The sequence below is a fragment of the Aulonocara sp. 'chitande type north' Nkhata Bay genome, linkage group LG8 (genome assembly GCF_057382095.1).
Source record: "Aulonocara sp. 'chitande type north' Nkhata Bay isolate Kocher_YH1m ecotype deep benthic linkage group LG8, A_spYH_male_GT1.1, whole genome shotgun sequence".
In the NCBI taxonomy this organism is placed as follows: Eukaryota; Metazoa; Chordata; class Actinopteri; order Cichliformes; family Cichlidae; genus Aulonocara; species Aulonocara sp. 'chitande type north' Nkhata Bay.
This window is the reverse complement of record NC_141351.1, coordinates 11,630,799-11,647,531: the sequence shown is the minus strand read 5'-3', so window position 1 is coordinate 11,647,531 and position 16,733 is coordinate 11,630,799. Positions and strand designations below refer to the sequence as shown.

The window sequence follows — 16,733 nt, the reverse complement described above, 5'->3', positions numbered from 1 at the left end:
TCACACACTGCTTCTCCATTTTGGTGTAGTTTGTATTAAATAAACGACACTGTCCTGAAACTGAGGGTTTCTTTACTCAAATTTCCTGCATACATCATTTCTGATTCTTTTCTTTCACTTTATACTTTTAAAAATGGTGTATACGTATAGTTTTCAAACTATCAGCTGGCCCAGCCTGTATGTGTAATGCACCCTCCACAGGTCATCAGTCAATGTCCAATCTGGTAATCTCCCTCTCTTTGTTTCTCTCTGTTAAGTGTTAATGTACTTTAAGAGGCCAATTATTCAGTTAGTGTGTGCACACCTCTGGTGCATCTGCCAGTAAGTGGGGGAGGGTCCACCACAAACAGAGCTGGTGAGAGGAGGGACGCCTCAGAGCTGAGTGTATATTAGGCCCTCGTAATCAGGTTAGGTTCCCCACTTCGGAACATCTTCATCCTCCCGCTGGGTCTCAAAAACATTGTCTTTTAGGTCCAGCATGATGGGACAACTTCTTCTTCACAGTGCAGTGATCCTTTGGCTGGTGCAGGCAGCACACACAGGGGGTGAGTGTGCTGAAGCGCAGATTATCTGATAACATCTCGTTTGGATGTTTAACGCTTGATTTACATTTATTTGTGTGTGTCTGTTTTTGCCATGTGTTAGTTGTAACAATTCAAAATACAGTCACCAAATTGTTTTACAGGTAAACCATGTTAGGATAAATGTAAATGAATATAGGCTGCAGGAAATAGCCAGAGTAAGTGTAGTCGCTGGAAAATTTCCAGGGGTGTAGTTTAGTGTGAGGAAAACTGGGATTGAGTTATGAGCTGGTATATGGCCAAGGATGATGTAACTGGCACAGAGGAGCCGCTCTGTGTCTGTACATCCGACATGTCTCAGTTTGTATTCCATCATTTCCTTTCCTGCACCTGACGTCCATATTTCCTGATATCAAAGAAGGAAATTTAGTTTGAAAGTAAAAACCTGACAATCAGAATATTTATTCCTAATTTTGGTTTAATTAAATTACTTCTTCCTAAATCTAGAATTTGGCATTGCAGTCAATGACATGGCAGTAAAGCTTTAAGACAAGTCTCCTTTCACCAACAGGAAACTGCAGCTCTTAGAACAATACTGGAAAATGCACTCGCTCTGTTGCTATAGATGAACCGTACCTGTAACTGTATCTGTTCCTTAACTGCCGTGTCTCTGCATGAGTAAAACATAGACTGAACACCTTAATGAATGAAACATCCATGTTAAAAGTCTTTATTTACATACACTGTGTAGTTTGTTTCCATGGTCAGTGGAAACCATATTCTTTGTACTTTGCAATTGAACCTATATGTAATTTTAACCTATATTATTGTATTACCGGAATAAGCTTCCAGTTGATATTCGCATGTCTGAATTTATTCAATCCTTTAAATTACGTTTGTTAACTTATTTATTTAACTTAGCGTTGCAGATTAAAGTGCTCTGTGTTATCTGGTAATGTATTTTGCACTTTGTTATCACGTCCTTATGTCATTTTAATTTTATTTCATATTATTGTATTATTGAGAAGCACTTTGGTGTACCTGTGGTCTTTAAATGTGCTATATAAATAAAGTTGTATTGTATTGTATAAACATCAACCCTTTGAGGGCTGGATTCAAAATGACAGTGAAACCATGCCATGTGCTTCAATTTAATGCAAAATCAGTTAGAGAATTTAAGATTTCCTTTAACGATGTGAGAAGGAAATGCAGGAAAGACATTTTTTCAATTCTTTTAGAATAAATAAAAGTGTACATGTGGTTATGTTTTCTGCAAGACTCTCAAAATATCCTGGCTACACTCCCAAAAACCTCAGGAATCAAGTTATCCGGACTCCGAGGAGTCCTGAAATAACATAAAGTCGGTTATGTTAGTCGGGCTTGCCTGCCAAATTTCTAACAATCGTGTTAAACCAAAATCTGAGCAAGATGAGCCGTAAATCTCTTTCGTCTGGTCGACCCTCTACCAAGTATCCTTGTGATGATGTGAGGGAGCTCTGTATTTAGTTTTGTCTTTACTCGCAGACTCGGTTTGTGAAATCAAAGCTGCTGTGGCAGCAGCGGTCTAAATTTAACATCCCTCTGTGAGAAAGTAAGAGAATAGTTTTACCTCTGACACAGTCGGTTCTCCGTTCTTTTGTAGAGGGGCTAAACTGCAAATCAAATAAAAGTGAACAAGGAAAGACATCTAAACATTTTTGTTGTTATTTTGGATCCTTATACGCAAATTAAAGGAGGACGCTAATTTAATATGTGAACAAAAGCAACTAAAAGCATAAAAATACTTTTAACTAACAGCATCTAAGTGGAATTACACATTTTTACTATAAACACTAAAACATCTAATGTAACTGAATAATGTGAACTTTTCTGAAGCAAATGAAAAATGATCTGATTAAAAATTAAAATCTGCAGCAAAGATTTCTGGCACTTACAACGCAGGAACTCCAGCAACACTTAGCCGAAAATGCGCTGGCAAGTTAATAAAGAGGAACAACTTTATTAACTGACCAATGCGTTTGGGCTTGTGGCCTTCATCAGGGTCATAAAAATTAAAATCTGTCATGCGTGGAAAAACAACCCGCTCTTTAAAAACATGGAAAATACTAATTTCTTAATGTTGCTTACATTACATAGACTCCAAGATGATTTTACCGATTATATAACAGGGTAAAAATGTATTGTCTAACCGCTTCACTTGTCAGAGTTATGTTTGTTTTATATAACACCATTGCCAGATATCTTCTGTGATGTTTTCGATTCCTTTCTTTAAGTTATCATCAACGCGGTGACCATGATAGTGATGAAAGATGGAAACTGGTTTTATTTTGTTTTAATTGGAGTGTCCTTCATCTGAATTTGTAGTCTTAACTTTATCTGAAACACTTTAAGGATGCAAAATATTCAATTCAATTCAATTTTATTTATATAGCGCCAAATCACAACAAAAGTCGCCTCAAGGCGCTTTATATTGTACAGTAGATACAGAGAAAAGTCCAACAATCATATGACCCCCTATGAGCAAGCACTCTGGCGACAGTGGGAAGGAAAAACTCCCTTTTAACAGGAAGAAACCTCCAGCAGAACCAGGCTCAGGGAGGGGCGGGGCCATCTGCTGTGATTGGTTTGGGAGCCAGAGATGAATAATAACTAATGATTAAACGGAGAGAGGTCTATCAACACATAGTGAGTGAAGAAGAAACACTCAGCTTCAAATGTTGGCAGAAAATATAGTGGGTAAGAGCTGTAGGATGACAAATAGTAATCAATTATTGTAAATGTAAATGTTATCAGGAAATGATCAGACAGGAGAGGGTTTTCAGGAAACACTGTTAAATGTTCAGTTTCTATGCCGTATGTTAAAACAAGATCTAGAGTGTGATTAAAGTGGTGGGTGGGTTCTTTTACATTTTGAGAGAAGCCAATTGAGTCTAATAACAGATTAAATGCCATGTTGAGGCTGTCAATTTTAGCATCTACATGGATGTTAAAATCACCCACAATAATTATTTTATTATCTGAGCTGAGCACTAAATCAGATATAAAGTCTGAGAAATCAGACAGAAACTCTGTGTAAGGCCCAGGTGGACGATATATAATAACAAGTAAGACTGATTTCTGAGTTTTACAGCTGGGGTGGACAATGCTAAGCATCAGGCTTTCAAATGAATTAAAAGTCTGTCTTGGTCTTTCGTTAATTAATAGGCTGGTGTGAAAAATTGCTGCCACACCACCCCCTCGGCCTGGGCTTCGAGGTTTCTGGTAGTTAGAATGACTCGGGGGTGTTGATTCATTTAAACTAACATAATCATCCTGCTGCAACCAGGTTTCTGTAAGGCAGAGTAAATCGATTTGTTGATCAATTATTAAGTCATGTACTAACAGAGACTTGGAGGAGAGAGAGCTAATATTTAATAATCCACATTTCACTGTTTTACTCTTTGGTTCAGATGTGGATACTGTATTGTTCTTTCTTTGTAATTGTTTATGTTTAAGTTGTTTGTTGCTGGTTTTTAGTTTGTTTTTTGTCTGTTTGGGAGCTGACACAGTCTCTATGGAGATGGGTTTTTGGGGGGGTAGCAGGAGGAGAGAAGCTGCAGAGCGGCGTGTAAGACTGCAACTCTGCTTCCTGGTCCCAACTCTGGATAGTCATATTTTGGGGGGTTTAATAAATTTGTCCATATTTCTAGAAATGAGAGCTGCTCCATCCAAGACCAGGTTTCCTCCAGAAGGTTTGCCAATTATCTATGAAGCCCACATCGTTTCTGGGACACCACTCAGACAGCCAGCAATTTAAGGAGAACATGCGACTAAACATGTCACTCCTGGTCTGATTGGGGAGGGGACCAGAGAAAACTACAGAGTCCGACATTGCAAAATAAATGGCTGAGACCAATGCTTTGTATTAGTGGGTTAAAATTTGGTGTGTTCAGAGGATATTTTTGCTAATCCAAATGTTTTTCTTACTATTATTAAACTGGTAGTCTTACACTCAGCGTCTTGTGTTTAAGGTTACGGTGCTGTGGCTGGAGTACATAATGGACAACTTCCACAGCCTAACGGTGAGTCCATCACATCCTGTCCATTTTGTGTCACCTTTGTTGCATTATGTCCATGTAAGTCACAAGCTTTTGTTCACCGGCTCACACTTTTTATTTCTAGGAAGGACACCGCAGAATGGTGGAGGTGTAGGAGCAGTGCTGATGCCATCAAAACGTAAATTATCTTCACAGATTCAAAAACCATGAAGTGAACTGTTTGCCTGATTTTGAGATTTATGTCCTCTTTACTCTTTTTGTAAGGTGTGGGCCGGGCAATGGGGCCAAGAACTGGATATGCTGGCTATCCTACAAAAGGAGTCGGTCAGTGATAACACAGTTTCATTGCTGTTACTGAGGTTACAGATACAAACAGTAAATCTGTGTCCATACACCTACTGTGTACATTTACCAAATCTTTCTGCTGATGGTTACTCATATTCCTACAACAGATTTTTCTCTGATGCCGGTACTGAAGCACATTCAGTGGTTATGTTACATCTCAGAATCAGTCATTTGTTCTAACATTGGATCTCTGTTGGCACTGTGTTTCTAATTCAGGGGGATATCCTGCAGTTTTATCCCACCAAAATGGAGATAACTCCAATGGTAGACATTTCTCCATTTTTAAAATCCACTTAATGATCAATGGCACGATAAAAATCACTGTGTGAATTTTTTTGTTGCAGGATATCCTGTTAAAGCCAGTCCCACCAATAGACAACAAACTAAAGGTGCTATAACACATGTTTTATAACTAAGGCCTCACACATCTACACTAAATCACATTCGATTTTAACTTTGTTCTTTTTGCAGGTAATGGCGCTCAGGATGGCAGATATGGATGGCAAGGACCTAAAGGCAATGGTAACGAACATGTAAACCAATACAACAGCACTGCTCTACTTTAATAAAACTAGCATAGTTTCCATTTATGCTATTGTCTTGATTATTAAAGCCTTCTTGTGGTGGCTATGTGGCAGAATAACGAGCAAGATGATGATACTGGGACTAAAAAGGTTTCTGAATCTGTTGTGTTGCTAATTTGTAGGTAATGCAGCTGCTGCACATGGAACAAAAGGCAATGGTAAGACAGTTATATGAAAAAGGACTCTCACTTCACAGTCCTCAAAACTCAGAACACCCCATGATTCAGTAGTTTGTAGAACTGCCTCTAGCAGCTATAAACTCTATGAAGTCTCTCACATCTTTGTGGAGGAATTTTGGTCCTCCTTATGTCACTTTTGTTCTTTGAGATTTGAGGGTATTTGTGTTTATTCAAAGCTCTCTTAAGATCTTATGAGAGCATTTCAATCGGGTTGGGGTATGGACCATGCTGTTGCAGATTGGTTGGTGTCCCTGGGATCAAAATCTAAATCATCATCACGTCATGAACTTCAAAATCGAACATGCTAACTGAGAGATGCAGAGTCTGACAAGCAGCTCTTGGGTTTTCTGCAGATTCTCTGAGCATTGCATGATCTCATTTTGAGGTGAATTTGGTGGAACAGGAAGATGTTGAGTTGTGTCTACACACACATGAATGCTCCAGAGCAACAAACTGTCAAAATGTTTTAGAGTGCTGCTCACATTTGCTGCAGAACCTGCAGAAAGGGTGTTTTTAGTTTTTCAGGACTGTACAGAATCATGTGAATTTTTCTTTTTTAACATAACTATATTTTCTTTATGTTTTTATCGGTGGTTAGTGTTTTTGGTGTGTATTTGGTGTTAGTGAAGAACCTGGTTGCGAATTATAAAAACATAACAATGTTTTAAAACTGGGAGGGGTCATGATTAAGGTGTTAATTAAATTAAGAACCTCACATCTGTTGCAGGTTATGGTGCTGGTTCTACTGGAAATGTGCCTAACACCAAAGGTATTCTTTGCAAAACATGAAGTTCAATGCATGAAGATTAAAAAAAGGAAATTAAATAGTTTTACAATTTTGTATATTATCATCACTCTTTAGGTCAAGGAGCTGTAGCTGGTCCATTGACTGGCTATGGGACACGACCAAATGGTAAGAAAGTAAATGGGTCATTTGGGAGCAGGCAGCTGGACTCTTTGACTTTTAAAAGCACACATATATGTTAAATACTCAAAATATTTAACAGGCCAAGGAGGAGCTGGAAGTAAACCTATGAAAGGATATGGCCGACCACCTTATGGGGCAGGTAATGCAACTTCAGTTGCTTTGTTGTCCACAAAGGTGAAAACGGTGATGTAACATTGGTATATCTACATGAATAAAGGACCGGGTAAGGGAGACTTCAAAGGTCTGGGAATGCCTCAGTTTGCTGGAAGTTATAAAGGTTATGGAGCTCAGCCCATGGCAGGTGAGTCATATAGATGTCACACGCTCAGTCCTACAGGTGTGTTTGGCTAATGTACTGGTTATCTGTGTTTTTAGGTTACAATGTTGGTTATGGCAGTGCTGGTTTGGGTCTGGGGCATCGGTATGGGAATGGGTGGATGAAGGGACCGAAGCCAGGTAGGACAATAACAACATGCTTCTCTGCTTTTCAACTTTATGTCTTCATCTATACACTCAACATAAATGAACTCATGTTGCAATGTTGAAACTGTAGGCTATGGTGCAGCAGCTGGTGCTTCCAATGGACAAGGAGCAAAACCCAACGGTAAAGATCACAGAGTGAATATTGGTGTATAATTGGTGTATAAATCAAAAGCTATAAAATAAAATTCATTATTCATTATTCATCATTGTTATTCATCATTGTAAAGGTTATGCTGGGGCCAGAGCACCTTTCAGCAATGGAGCCATGTCAAATGGTAGGTTAACATGGACAAATAAATATTATTGCCACATGGAAGTTAAATATTGAATTTCTGCTTGTGAAACTATTAAGGTTATGGATCCCAGAATGGTGGAGCTCCCAAGTCTGCAAAGCCAGGTAACTGTGCATCCACAATAAAATGTTATATTTCAACCTAAGTCAGTGTCAAGATAAGTATCAAGCTTTATTCTTAAAGGTGACTTATGCTAAACAACAACAGGATTTTCAAACAGGGTAGAAAACTTTTCCATGCCATTAGCATCAAGCTATCAATTGCCAACGATGCTATTCTTCCTCAAATATTATGTTTTTTTACACTCATGTGTGCATAGGCTGGCATTGTGTAGTGGTTTACACATTCGTCTAACAAAAAGAAGGCCCCTGGTTTGCAGGGAGTACTAATCTCTTTTTCTGCCAAATCAAAAATGTGAAATTACCCACCCCATATTTCCCAAATACTTTATTGAGAGGGGGATTGGTTTCTGACTATTTTGATCCAGGTGCAAAAAAAAAAATCTTTAGCTTTAACTTGAATGAAAGGATCTATGAGTGAAACATGGATAGTGTTTCAGAACAACTGTCATTTTTCTCCTGTGTATTTCTTTAGTCTTCGGAAATGTTCCATACGGGTATGGTGCCAAACCCAACGGTGAGACCATTCCTTCTTTTTCAGATTTCAATTTACGATTCAAAACGTCGATGCACATCTTGAATATCGATTTGAACATTACTAATATTCCTTTTATGAACATTTGACAGGATATGGAGGCTACAGAGGAGGTGCAGTAAGACCACCACCAGGTAATACTTGTGTTGTACGCACATCACAAAATAAATGTGGTTAACTCTGTAAGGATAAGTATATCATACCTTACACATGGGTTTTTGTTGCGTCTGAAAAATCTGTGATTATTTTACCCTGAAAAACCTGAATAAATTACACAAAAATGTCAGATTTACTTAAAATCATAAAGATTAAAACTCATATAGTTTCTTTTCTTTACTTTCAACTTGTCAGAATGTTCAGTAAACATCCCAGTTTCAAAAACGTTTAATTGCCTGGCAGTCATTTCCTGTTTCAGGCTTTACAAGGTTAAATTAAGTTTTGAAGTTTCTTTAAGGAGTTTTTTGATCTCAAGGTTATGGGAAAGGACCTGCTGCCAATGGATATGGACCCAAACCCAGTGGTAACCAATTACTATTTTCTGTTCTGGTGCTCTATAGTAAATGTTTCTGGTTTAATGCCATTGGTGTATTTATATAACCTCATGTTTGACTAAGGTTATGGAGCTGCGGCAGGGCCTGGAGTTAATGCACTCAAAGGATACACAGCCAAACCCAATGGTGACAAGCTACTCTTTATTGTTTATCATTTGCTAATTTCTATTCACGTCAAAATTGTCATTTTTAAACATAAAAATCCGCCTCGAGAAATTATTATTCAATTCCGCACTAGGTCACGGAGTTAGAAATGGTGCATTGGGTGGATACAGAGGAAACCCGTACGGTAAGTTTGAGTTATGAGATGGCAAATTCATACTTGAAACTCCAGCAGCTAGGCCCAAGCTTCAATGCTGTTCTGATTCTGATGCCGTCTACAGGGTACGGAGGGTCAAAACCTCAGAAAACTACTAAAGGACTTGGAGCACCAAGTGAAGGCGTGAAAACACTCGACAGTGGTACGAATTCTGCAGAACACATACAGCATTTGGGAACCAAACAACTGAGTTGTGGACAATCAATTGTTTTTTTCTTTTTGCATCTGTTGATGGCCCCTCATGTGTTTCTAATGTCTGCACTGTTTAAACAGGATATGGTGGTCCTGCTGGTGTAACTAAAGGGCAGTTGCCTAAAGCAGCCAATGCAGGTAAATGCTCCTATGCATGTGTTCGGTGCAAGGTTGAGATCCCATATCATTAGATAGCACTACAAAAATGCTTCTGTAAACTTAAGCAGACAAATGCTGGGTGTGTACATTTGAACATTTGTACATTTTAATTTATGGTCTTGGAGGTTTCTTCCTGTTAAAAGGGAGTTTTTCCTTCCCACTGTCGCCAAGTGTTTGATCACTGGGGCTCATCTGACTGTTAGGGTTTTAAATTTTTTTGTTTTTTTTTAAGGTTACAACATGCTGCCGAATACAAAAGGCCAAGATGGAAAGGGTGCAGGTGAATTTAGTGGAAAGAGCCTCAAAGGTGGAGTTCTTTCTCCTGAGCAGCCAAGTGTAGCACCGCTGGAGGGCCTTTCCCTCCGACAAGCAATAACTCGTGGCGCAGTGCCTTTTTCCCCGACAGGTGGTGTCCATGCTGAGGTGTCAAAAGAGAAATACCAAAAGCTTGTTTCCCCTTTGCCACAAGAAAAAAACTACAAGCAGACACCGCTGGTCCTTCAGGTTCCACCAGAACCAGCCCCAGCACTTCCTGCCAAACACTCAAAGTCTTCAACCACAGGTCCACAGATCAAGGGAGAGAAGGTCCCCATAGCCAGACCTCCACAGGGGGTTTCCCAGAGTAAACCAGCACCAGGCCCAGCAGCTATCTATCCAGAAGGCAAGTACCATTACCAGGGTTAATGCTAGCACCAATATGTCATATTACATATCGCTGTGGTGACCCTAATGAGAGAGAGAAAAGAAGATGTTTAAATGTAGTACTTTAACTTCAGGGGAAATCTTATCAAAGCTATCGCTGTTATTACTGGAACTGCAAGTGACCTTTTTCATGGAACTGGAAGTTTCATTATGGTTAACAAAACTGAGTAACAAAAAGTTTTTATAATTTAGTTTGGTTTGCATTAGTTTACACACACTGTGGATGCACAAAAACATAGATTTTCGACATTTTCTACACTACAAACGATAAGCTCATTGTCGCAGGTTTAGTCAATTAATCTGCATAAATGCTGATGACATTTATGACCTCTAGGTTATATGACTGGGAGTGCTGTGCCTGAGCAAAAAGCTGCAGAGGCAGAGGTTATTTTGGGGGTAGACAGCACCGGTGAGGGGAACGCTGCCCCTGAAAGCACCAAAGCTGTTCCCGAAACAGAGGCAGCTCAAATTACAGAAACCACCGCCGCCGCTCGGGAAACAGCGACTGTTGTTGTGCCTGAAGTCGCACCAGAAGAAGCCAACATCAAACATGAGGCTGAGGCAGAGATTGATAACCCCGGGGTCAAAGGTCACCCTGCAGGGGAAACTGGGGCAACGGGTAAACTAAGTCTCAAACTAAGTGGGTGTGATTACTAGACGTGGAATGCATGCGTAGATGTTTAATGAATGCTGTGTTTTTTCCTAACTCTCAGTATTCTGATGATATCATAGCTGTTATGATCTCACAGGGTTGACCGCACTGTTCACTCTGTACCATGTTAGTAGTTGAATTCAAACTAGGCTCAATGAACATTTACAGACCATCCAGACCCCTCAAGGTGACAAACACACAAATGCCAGTCGTTTGTTTGAGAGTGAATCGTTGCTGCTGGACCTGGTTCTGTTTCAAAAATGATTGTTGTCGTGTTGCATGTTTTCTTCAATGCTGACTTCAAAAAATTACCAACCTTTTTGTTTGGACTTTTTCCTCTTTTTAATGCCAAACCCCTCACCTAAAAATTGATATCTAATGGTTTTAAAGTAATGTTTTGGGAAATTTGCGCCTAATTCAACTTTTAATAAAAACCTGTTTTGCTACAACTGAAAGCTTTCTGCTGAGGTGTGACATGCTGGTGAGGATTAGTGGGTTTTAGTTCCTTTGATTAGCTGTTAGGCTATATTTCTGGACTTTATGCTAAGCTAATTTTAACTAGCTGTACAGCTACAGGAGCAAATATACATATACAAATATACAATTATATGCTTTTATTGTTTGGAAGTACATGACTGAAAAGTTCACCAATATAAAATATGTCATTTAGATTAAAGGGTGTTTTGTGACATTTTAACTTTTGTTACGAATTTAATTACAGCATATTCAGTGCATGAGTTGAATTGCAAGTTTAACCCACTAATCTGATTTTTTTTTTCCACTGCTAACTGTTGATGCCGCAACACCTGAAAGAGCGACTGTAGATGGAGCAATGCCAATCACACCCTGACCTTTTGGTTTCCTTTTTTCAGAGAGTGGAAGAGCTTCAGTCTCCAAGGGTCAAGGAGCTAAACCAACCAAACATGGTAAACATTTCTCTCTTTTCTTTGAGTAACAAAAAGAAAGCTTCCAGCTCTGTCAGAACTGCCTTAATTCCTCATGTTAGAGGTTCAATGAGGCACTGAAAGACATCAGTGTTTAATAATCAGTAAACTGTAATAATAATAATAATAATAACATAATCAGTTACTGATCAATAATAATAATAATCACCAACGTGATTACATTTAGCAGTCATTTAAGCTGCTGGTGTTACTACTGATCCTCTTTTACGAACACAAAGTCTGCCTGTTTGGTAGATTCCTCAAGTCTAAAGTTCATATATGTGTGGTGGTTGTTGTGCTTATGATACTACATGCTGTTACAGACTGTGGACCATCAGGAGTACCAAATGGGCAATGGATGAAAATCCCTAGACCTGGTAAACTGAGAGTCTCTTACTATAGTACCAGTGTGTCTTAATATGATTATCATGCACTATATTTAAAGCTCTAAAGCTCTCTGTTTGCTAAAATGTTTGCTAAAATTTCCACTGTTTCTCCATGTGAAACGTATGGCAAAAGGAAATTAAATAGTTACAGCAACCTCTTCACTCATAAATAAAAAAGTCAAAATATTAAAGGGAGTGAAAACAAGTCTTAACTTTGGTTTCTGATGTCATTTCAGATTATAACACAGGTGCTGGAGCATCTATGGGCACAAACACCAAAGGTATGTCTAATAATATATAATAATAATAAGACCATTTTGCACAGGTATAGCATTATTTTTGCTTGTTGTTCATATTGATTTCTTGAAGTTGCTTTGAGGTTATGAAGCAGGAGCAGATGCTCAAAAAGGAAATTTAACTGTCAACATTTTTTGACAATTATTGCATGGGTCAGGCTTTAACAGGTTAAATCTGTTAACAGTGATCTTAGTTTTTAGTTTCACAAAACAATGTCAGGAATCGTAGCTTTATTTTCAAGGCGTTTATTTTATAATTCCTCATTTACATGAATGTGTTTTCTTCCTTGGCGTACACACACACACACACACACACACACACACACACACACACACACACACACACACACACACACACACACACACACACACACACACACACACAATTTGAATTTTCTTTTTCCAAAAGGTTTTATTGCAGGAAGCCAAATGTTCCCTGGACTTGGCAAGGGATACGGAGCAGGTAATATTTGCTAGCAGTAAATGTCTTGATCACAAACAGAAAAATTTTGATGTAATTTTTAAAGTACAATCTGATTTGTGTAGGATTTGGAGTATTTGTTTTGGGGGGGTTTTGTTCTCAGCTGAAGTGAGGATATTTTTCCTGTATTCACTCAGGTTTTGGACGAGGAGGCTACCTTGGAGGTGAATATAGGAACGGACATACTTTTGGAGGTGAACTTTTAAATGGAAACGCGTTAGATTTAGTGCATTGTATCAGTGTGTAAGATGATGAGTAGTTAGGCGTAAGGAAGTTTGCATCTTTAAAAATCTGCCATTGTAATTTTACTGAAATTGCTGTTTCTCTCTGGAACTGTTGGGCCATATTTTGACTGCCATTGTTGGATATTAACAGCTAACATAGTTTATGTTTTGCTGCAGGTTATGCAAATGGCTACGGTGCAGGTTTACAGCCTGACTATGCAAGTAAGAGCATTTTATGACATTTAGTTGAGAAATGTTGTTTTGCAGAAGTTAATTTTTGTGTAAACGGCAACATTTCCCTGTGTTTCCAGGCATTGGACAAGTTGTGCCTGTTCCTGATGGCAAATCAGGTATGGTAATGAGTAATAGATAAGGGTGGGTAGATAGTTATAGCTAAATATAAGATAATCGTGAAGTATATTAGGTAAATATGACACAAAAGGTAAATATATTCCAGTGATGCTGATTGGACAGGTAGGACAGGACAGATTCCATACAATGGAGCTCCAGTGGTTGCTGCTGGAGTAGATGGTAAGACCATGTCGCCATGGGAAAAACTGATCTAAGCACGTGTGAGCAGAATATCAGACAGAGAAGAAGTCTCCTTTCTCCCGTGGAGTAAAACTTTGGTTGAAATTGAAATATTTTTCATACATTTGTGCAGGGATGAGTCAGTTTGAGCATCAGTCGGCAGGTCTTGGTCCAAATGGAAAATTAGGCAATACATATGGTGCCTAGTAAAACTTAACATGTTCACATGTATTTTATTTTAACAAAATACAACTAATCTTTGTTTAAAATCCACAAAAATAAATAAATTTTAGAGACCTATAAACAGCAGAGTTTTTCCTGTTGTTATAGGAATGAGTGAATTTGCCCTTGGTGGACAGAAACTGGGTGCTGGGAAAGGGGGAAAAAAGAAAGCACACATCTAATAACATTGTGCCTTTCTGCAATGCACAACCTTCAACCTTCAACAGTATTTGTCTCTCATTACTTATGTCCCATCTGATCACGTGTTCTGCTTGCTCTGATTCAGGTATTGGCATCGGTGGGCTGCAGTTTTCTGGGCAGCCTGTTGGTACGGGAATTAATCGTGCAGGAAAATATGGTACGTCTGTCACCGTGCTGTGGCTTGGCTGAAATTGTGCTCAACAAAGAGGAAGTATAACCACACTTGTCCCATTTTTTCCAGGTTATGGATTTAGCCCCTATGGTGCTGCAGGTGACGGAAAGCCATTTGGAAAATATGGTGAGAACATATTTCTTTTAAGCAGTCTTTAAAACATACACTCACCAGATTTTAGGATTTGATTTCGTAAGTATTTGGACCTTCTGCAAAAACACTTGAAATTTAGCTCAGGCTCCAGTTTCTCTTCATCATTCCTGCGATTCAGAACATCCTCTGAATTATATAAATTCAACACACTTACTGGTGCTGTTAGTGCCAACTTACACATGGATCCTATACCTGGAGACTGGCTAATCATTCTTCTAATCCAACAGGAAACACTCTCTAGTCTATCCAGAAATGAACCAGGAACCCAAGGGGAGAGGAAAATAAATTCAAAACTTACACTTAGCTGTGAAAAGGCTTCCCGTAAAAAGGTTGTGGTCGTTTTAAAAAGTTTTCTTTCCATCTATGCCAGGATATGGAGGGTTCCCCAATGGTGGACAACTACTTGGCCTTGGCAACGCTGGAAATACAGCTGGTAAATATGGAGAGTAATGACAGTCACTAAGTTCTCTTCAGTTTGAATTACCTGGTAAACATCTAAACCTCAGTCACGATCCTCTAACCATTTTTGTTTTTCTGTTTCTTGTGTTCTGCTGAAGGTTATGGAAGGCTGCCTTATGAAGCTCAACCAGCTGGACTGGGCCTGGAAACAAAATCTACCGGTAAATATGATTAAAACAAATAAAATTAATTTTAAAAAAAGCCTTTTAAAAATGCTGATTGGCTTGTCGTTAAGGTGAATTTAGTTGCCAAACAGATGGCTAACTAAAAGCTAACTAAACGGCATAATGTGTTCATTTGCATATGATACTAATGATACATTTTCCTCTACTTTTGAAATGACCTCATATCACCTCATCGCTTTTCTTACCGCAGTCATCTCCTATACTCGCGGCACGCCAACATCATAGAGCTCGTGCAGCTTACAAACACTGGGTGGTGCCCCTCAGCAAGCTTGCAGAAGTCAGCGAATCAGAAGAAAGTTTTTGTTGTTTTAGGGAATGGGGTCTTAAAGAGAGAGCAGGTAAATGGCTTCTCTCAAACACAAGTGCAAACCTATGAAACCTTCCTGTAAAACACAAGCGGAAAAATACAGGAATGAAAAGGATTATAATATATAATACAGTATTTTTAATGTAGGTGTTCCCCCTGTTTGAAATCTTTATGCTAAGCTGGGCTGAAGTTTGACTGTAGCTTAGACATGAAAGCAGCAGTGGTTTTCTAAATGTAGCTCTCAATGATGAGTCCACAAAAATGCAGACTACAATAAAGAATAAATAAACCAGAGCTGTGAAAACCACAGGGTGACAGGCTGTGCACAGAGAGAAACCACCGTACACAGCATCCATGCATTTGTTCTTTTATTGTATTTCACTTTTTATGATTTTTCTTTTCAGGTCTGGCTGTGTCACAATATCAACCTGACCCACTCGGGCTTGGACATAATGTGAAAGGAAAATATGGTGAGACTGAGCAAACATGGTGCCACCATGTACCTGTCAGCTTTTATCTGGTTTAATTATCACCTTCATGTTTTCATCTTTGTTTAAGGTGGCGCTGAGGGTCCCTATCTACCACAGGCTGTTGGTTTTGATGGTGAAGCTAAATCTTCTGGGAAATATGGTACATAATATCTGTTTTATGTGTTTTTTTCTTTTGCTTTCTGTTTTAACTGTTTAAAATAAGATCAACTTGATGATTTGGTGATAATTTCTTAACAGATAATCAGGGAGCTTACCAGTCACAGCCTCTTGAAACTGCAGCTGAAGGTAAAACTGGTCATAACTTGTCATTAATTACCCGACCAGTCAGGCTTGAAGTGTACAAATAATTTATCTTCATTTTGGCTTAAACAGGTGCAGCAGGTTTAACTTATGAGCCCCAGCCGCTTGAGTCCAATTCAGCTAGAAAATCCTACGGTGCGTCAGAAAAAGGATTTGATCTCTGAGAGATTCACAGAACATATGGACCCCAACATCACCTGCTTCATTCATCTTCTCTTTCTTTTCTTTTTTACTCACAGTGAAAGGAGAGCTGCCCACTCCAGGGCCTGCAGCTGAAGGCGTGGGGAGATTCATTGATGGATACGGTGGGCATAAAAGCTTATTCTGCATTGGTATCTGCTGTGGCTTCACTCTGCTCACGTCACTGTTCATCTGACAATTTCAGAAAACCTGGGCTACATAAATGGCCGAGTGCAACCACAAGGTAATAAAAATAAATAATAATACTGATATTTAGGTTTACATTTATATATTGTTTTCATGCATCTTTTCTGCCCCCCCCCCCTTTTATGGCACTGTCTCATAATTGCTGTGTTTCCTGCAGCCCCCACCCCAAGCCCGGCCTATTCGTCTGTCCACTCGCGTCTCCCTGCAGAGTCTTCATTCACAGCTGACGCGATGCCCGGTGATGTTCGGCACTTCCCCGATCTAGAAGGGACAGCCGGCCTCACGCTCGACTCAGCACCCGCTGCAGAATCAGAGGGTACGACTCAGGTGTCCGAGCAACCCGATGACCTGCCGCGTCAGATACACATCCAGCAGCATCTCAAACTGCATTTTCA

General features: G+C 39.2%; 1 protein-coding gene across 1 annotated transcript; it reads left to right on the top strand.

Annotated features, from left to right (window-relative positions):
• Nucleotides 1–478: 478 nt before the first annotated feature.
• cmn (calymmin) lies at nt 479–16,327 on the top strand. Its single transcript, XM_086304767.1, has 39 exons — nt 479–545; nt 4,532–4,582; nt 4,683–4,736; nt 4,823–4,882; nt 5,120–5,167; nt 5,248–5,292; nt 5,375–5,425; nt 5,610–5,645; nt 6,394–6,435; nt 6,529–6,579; nt 6,674–6,733; nt 6,812–6,895; nt 6,970–7,050; nt 7,148–7,198; nt 7,305–7,352; nt 7,965–8,006; nt 8,117–8,158; nt 8,497–8,544; nt 8,639–8,701; nt 8,814–8,864; nt 8,959–9,036; nt 9,168–9,224; nt 9,478–9,910; nt 11,476–11,525; nt 11,867–11,920; nt 12,166–12,210; nt 12,635–12,688; nt 12,844–12,900; nt 13,108–13,152; nt 13,242–13,280; nt 13,970–14,041; nt 14,126–14,182; nt 14,580–14,642; nt 14,767–14,829; nt 15,565–15,630; nt 15,719–15,790; nt 15,889–15,936; nt 16,030–16,086; nt 16,191–16,327. Exons 1-39 carry the CDS (start codon nt 479–481, stop codon nt 16,325–16,327), a joined length of 2,622 nt encoding a protein of 873 aa, XP_086160893.1.
• Nucleotides 16,328–16,733: the final 406 nt, after the last annotated feature.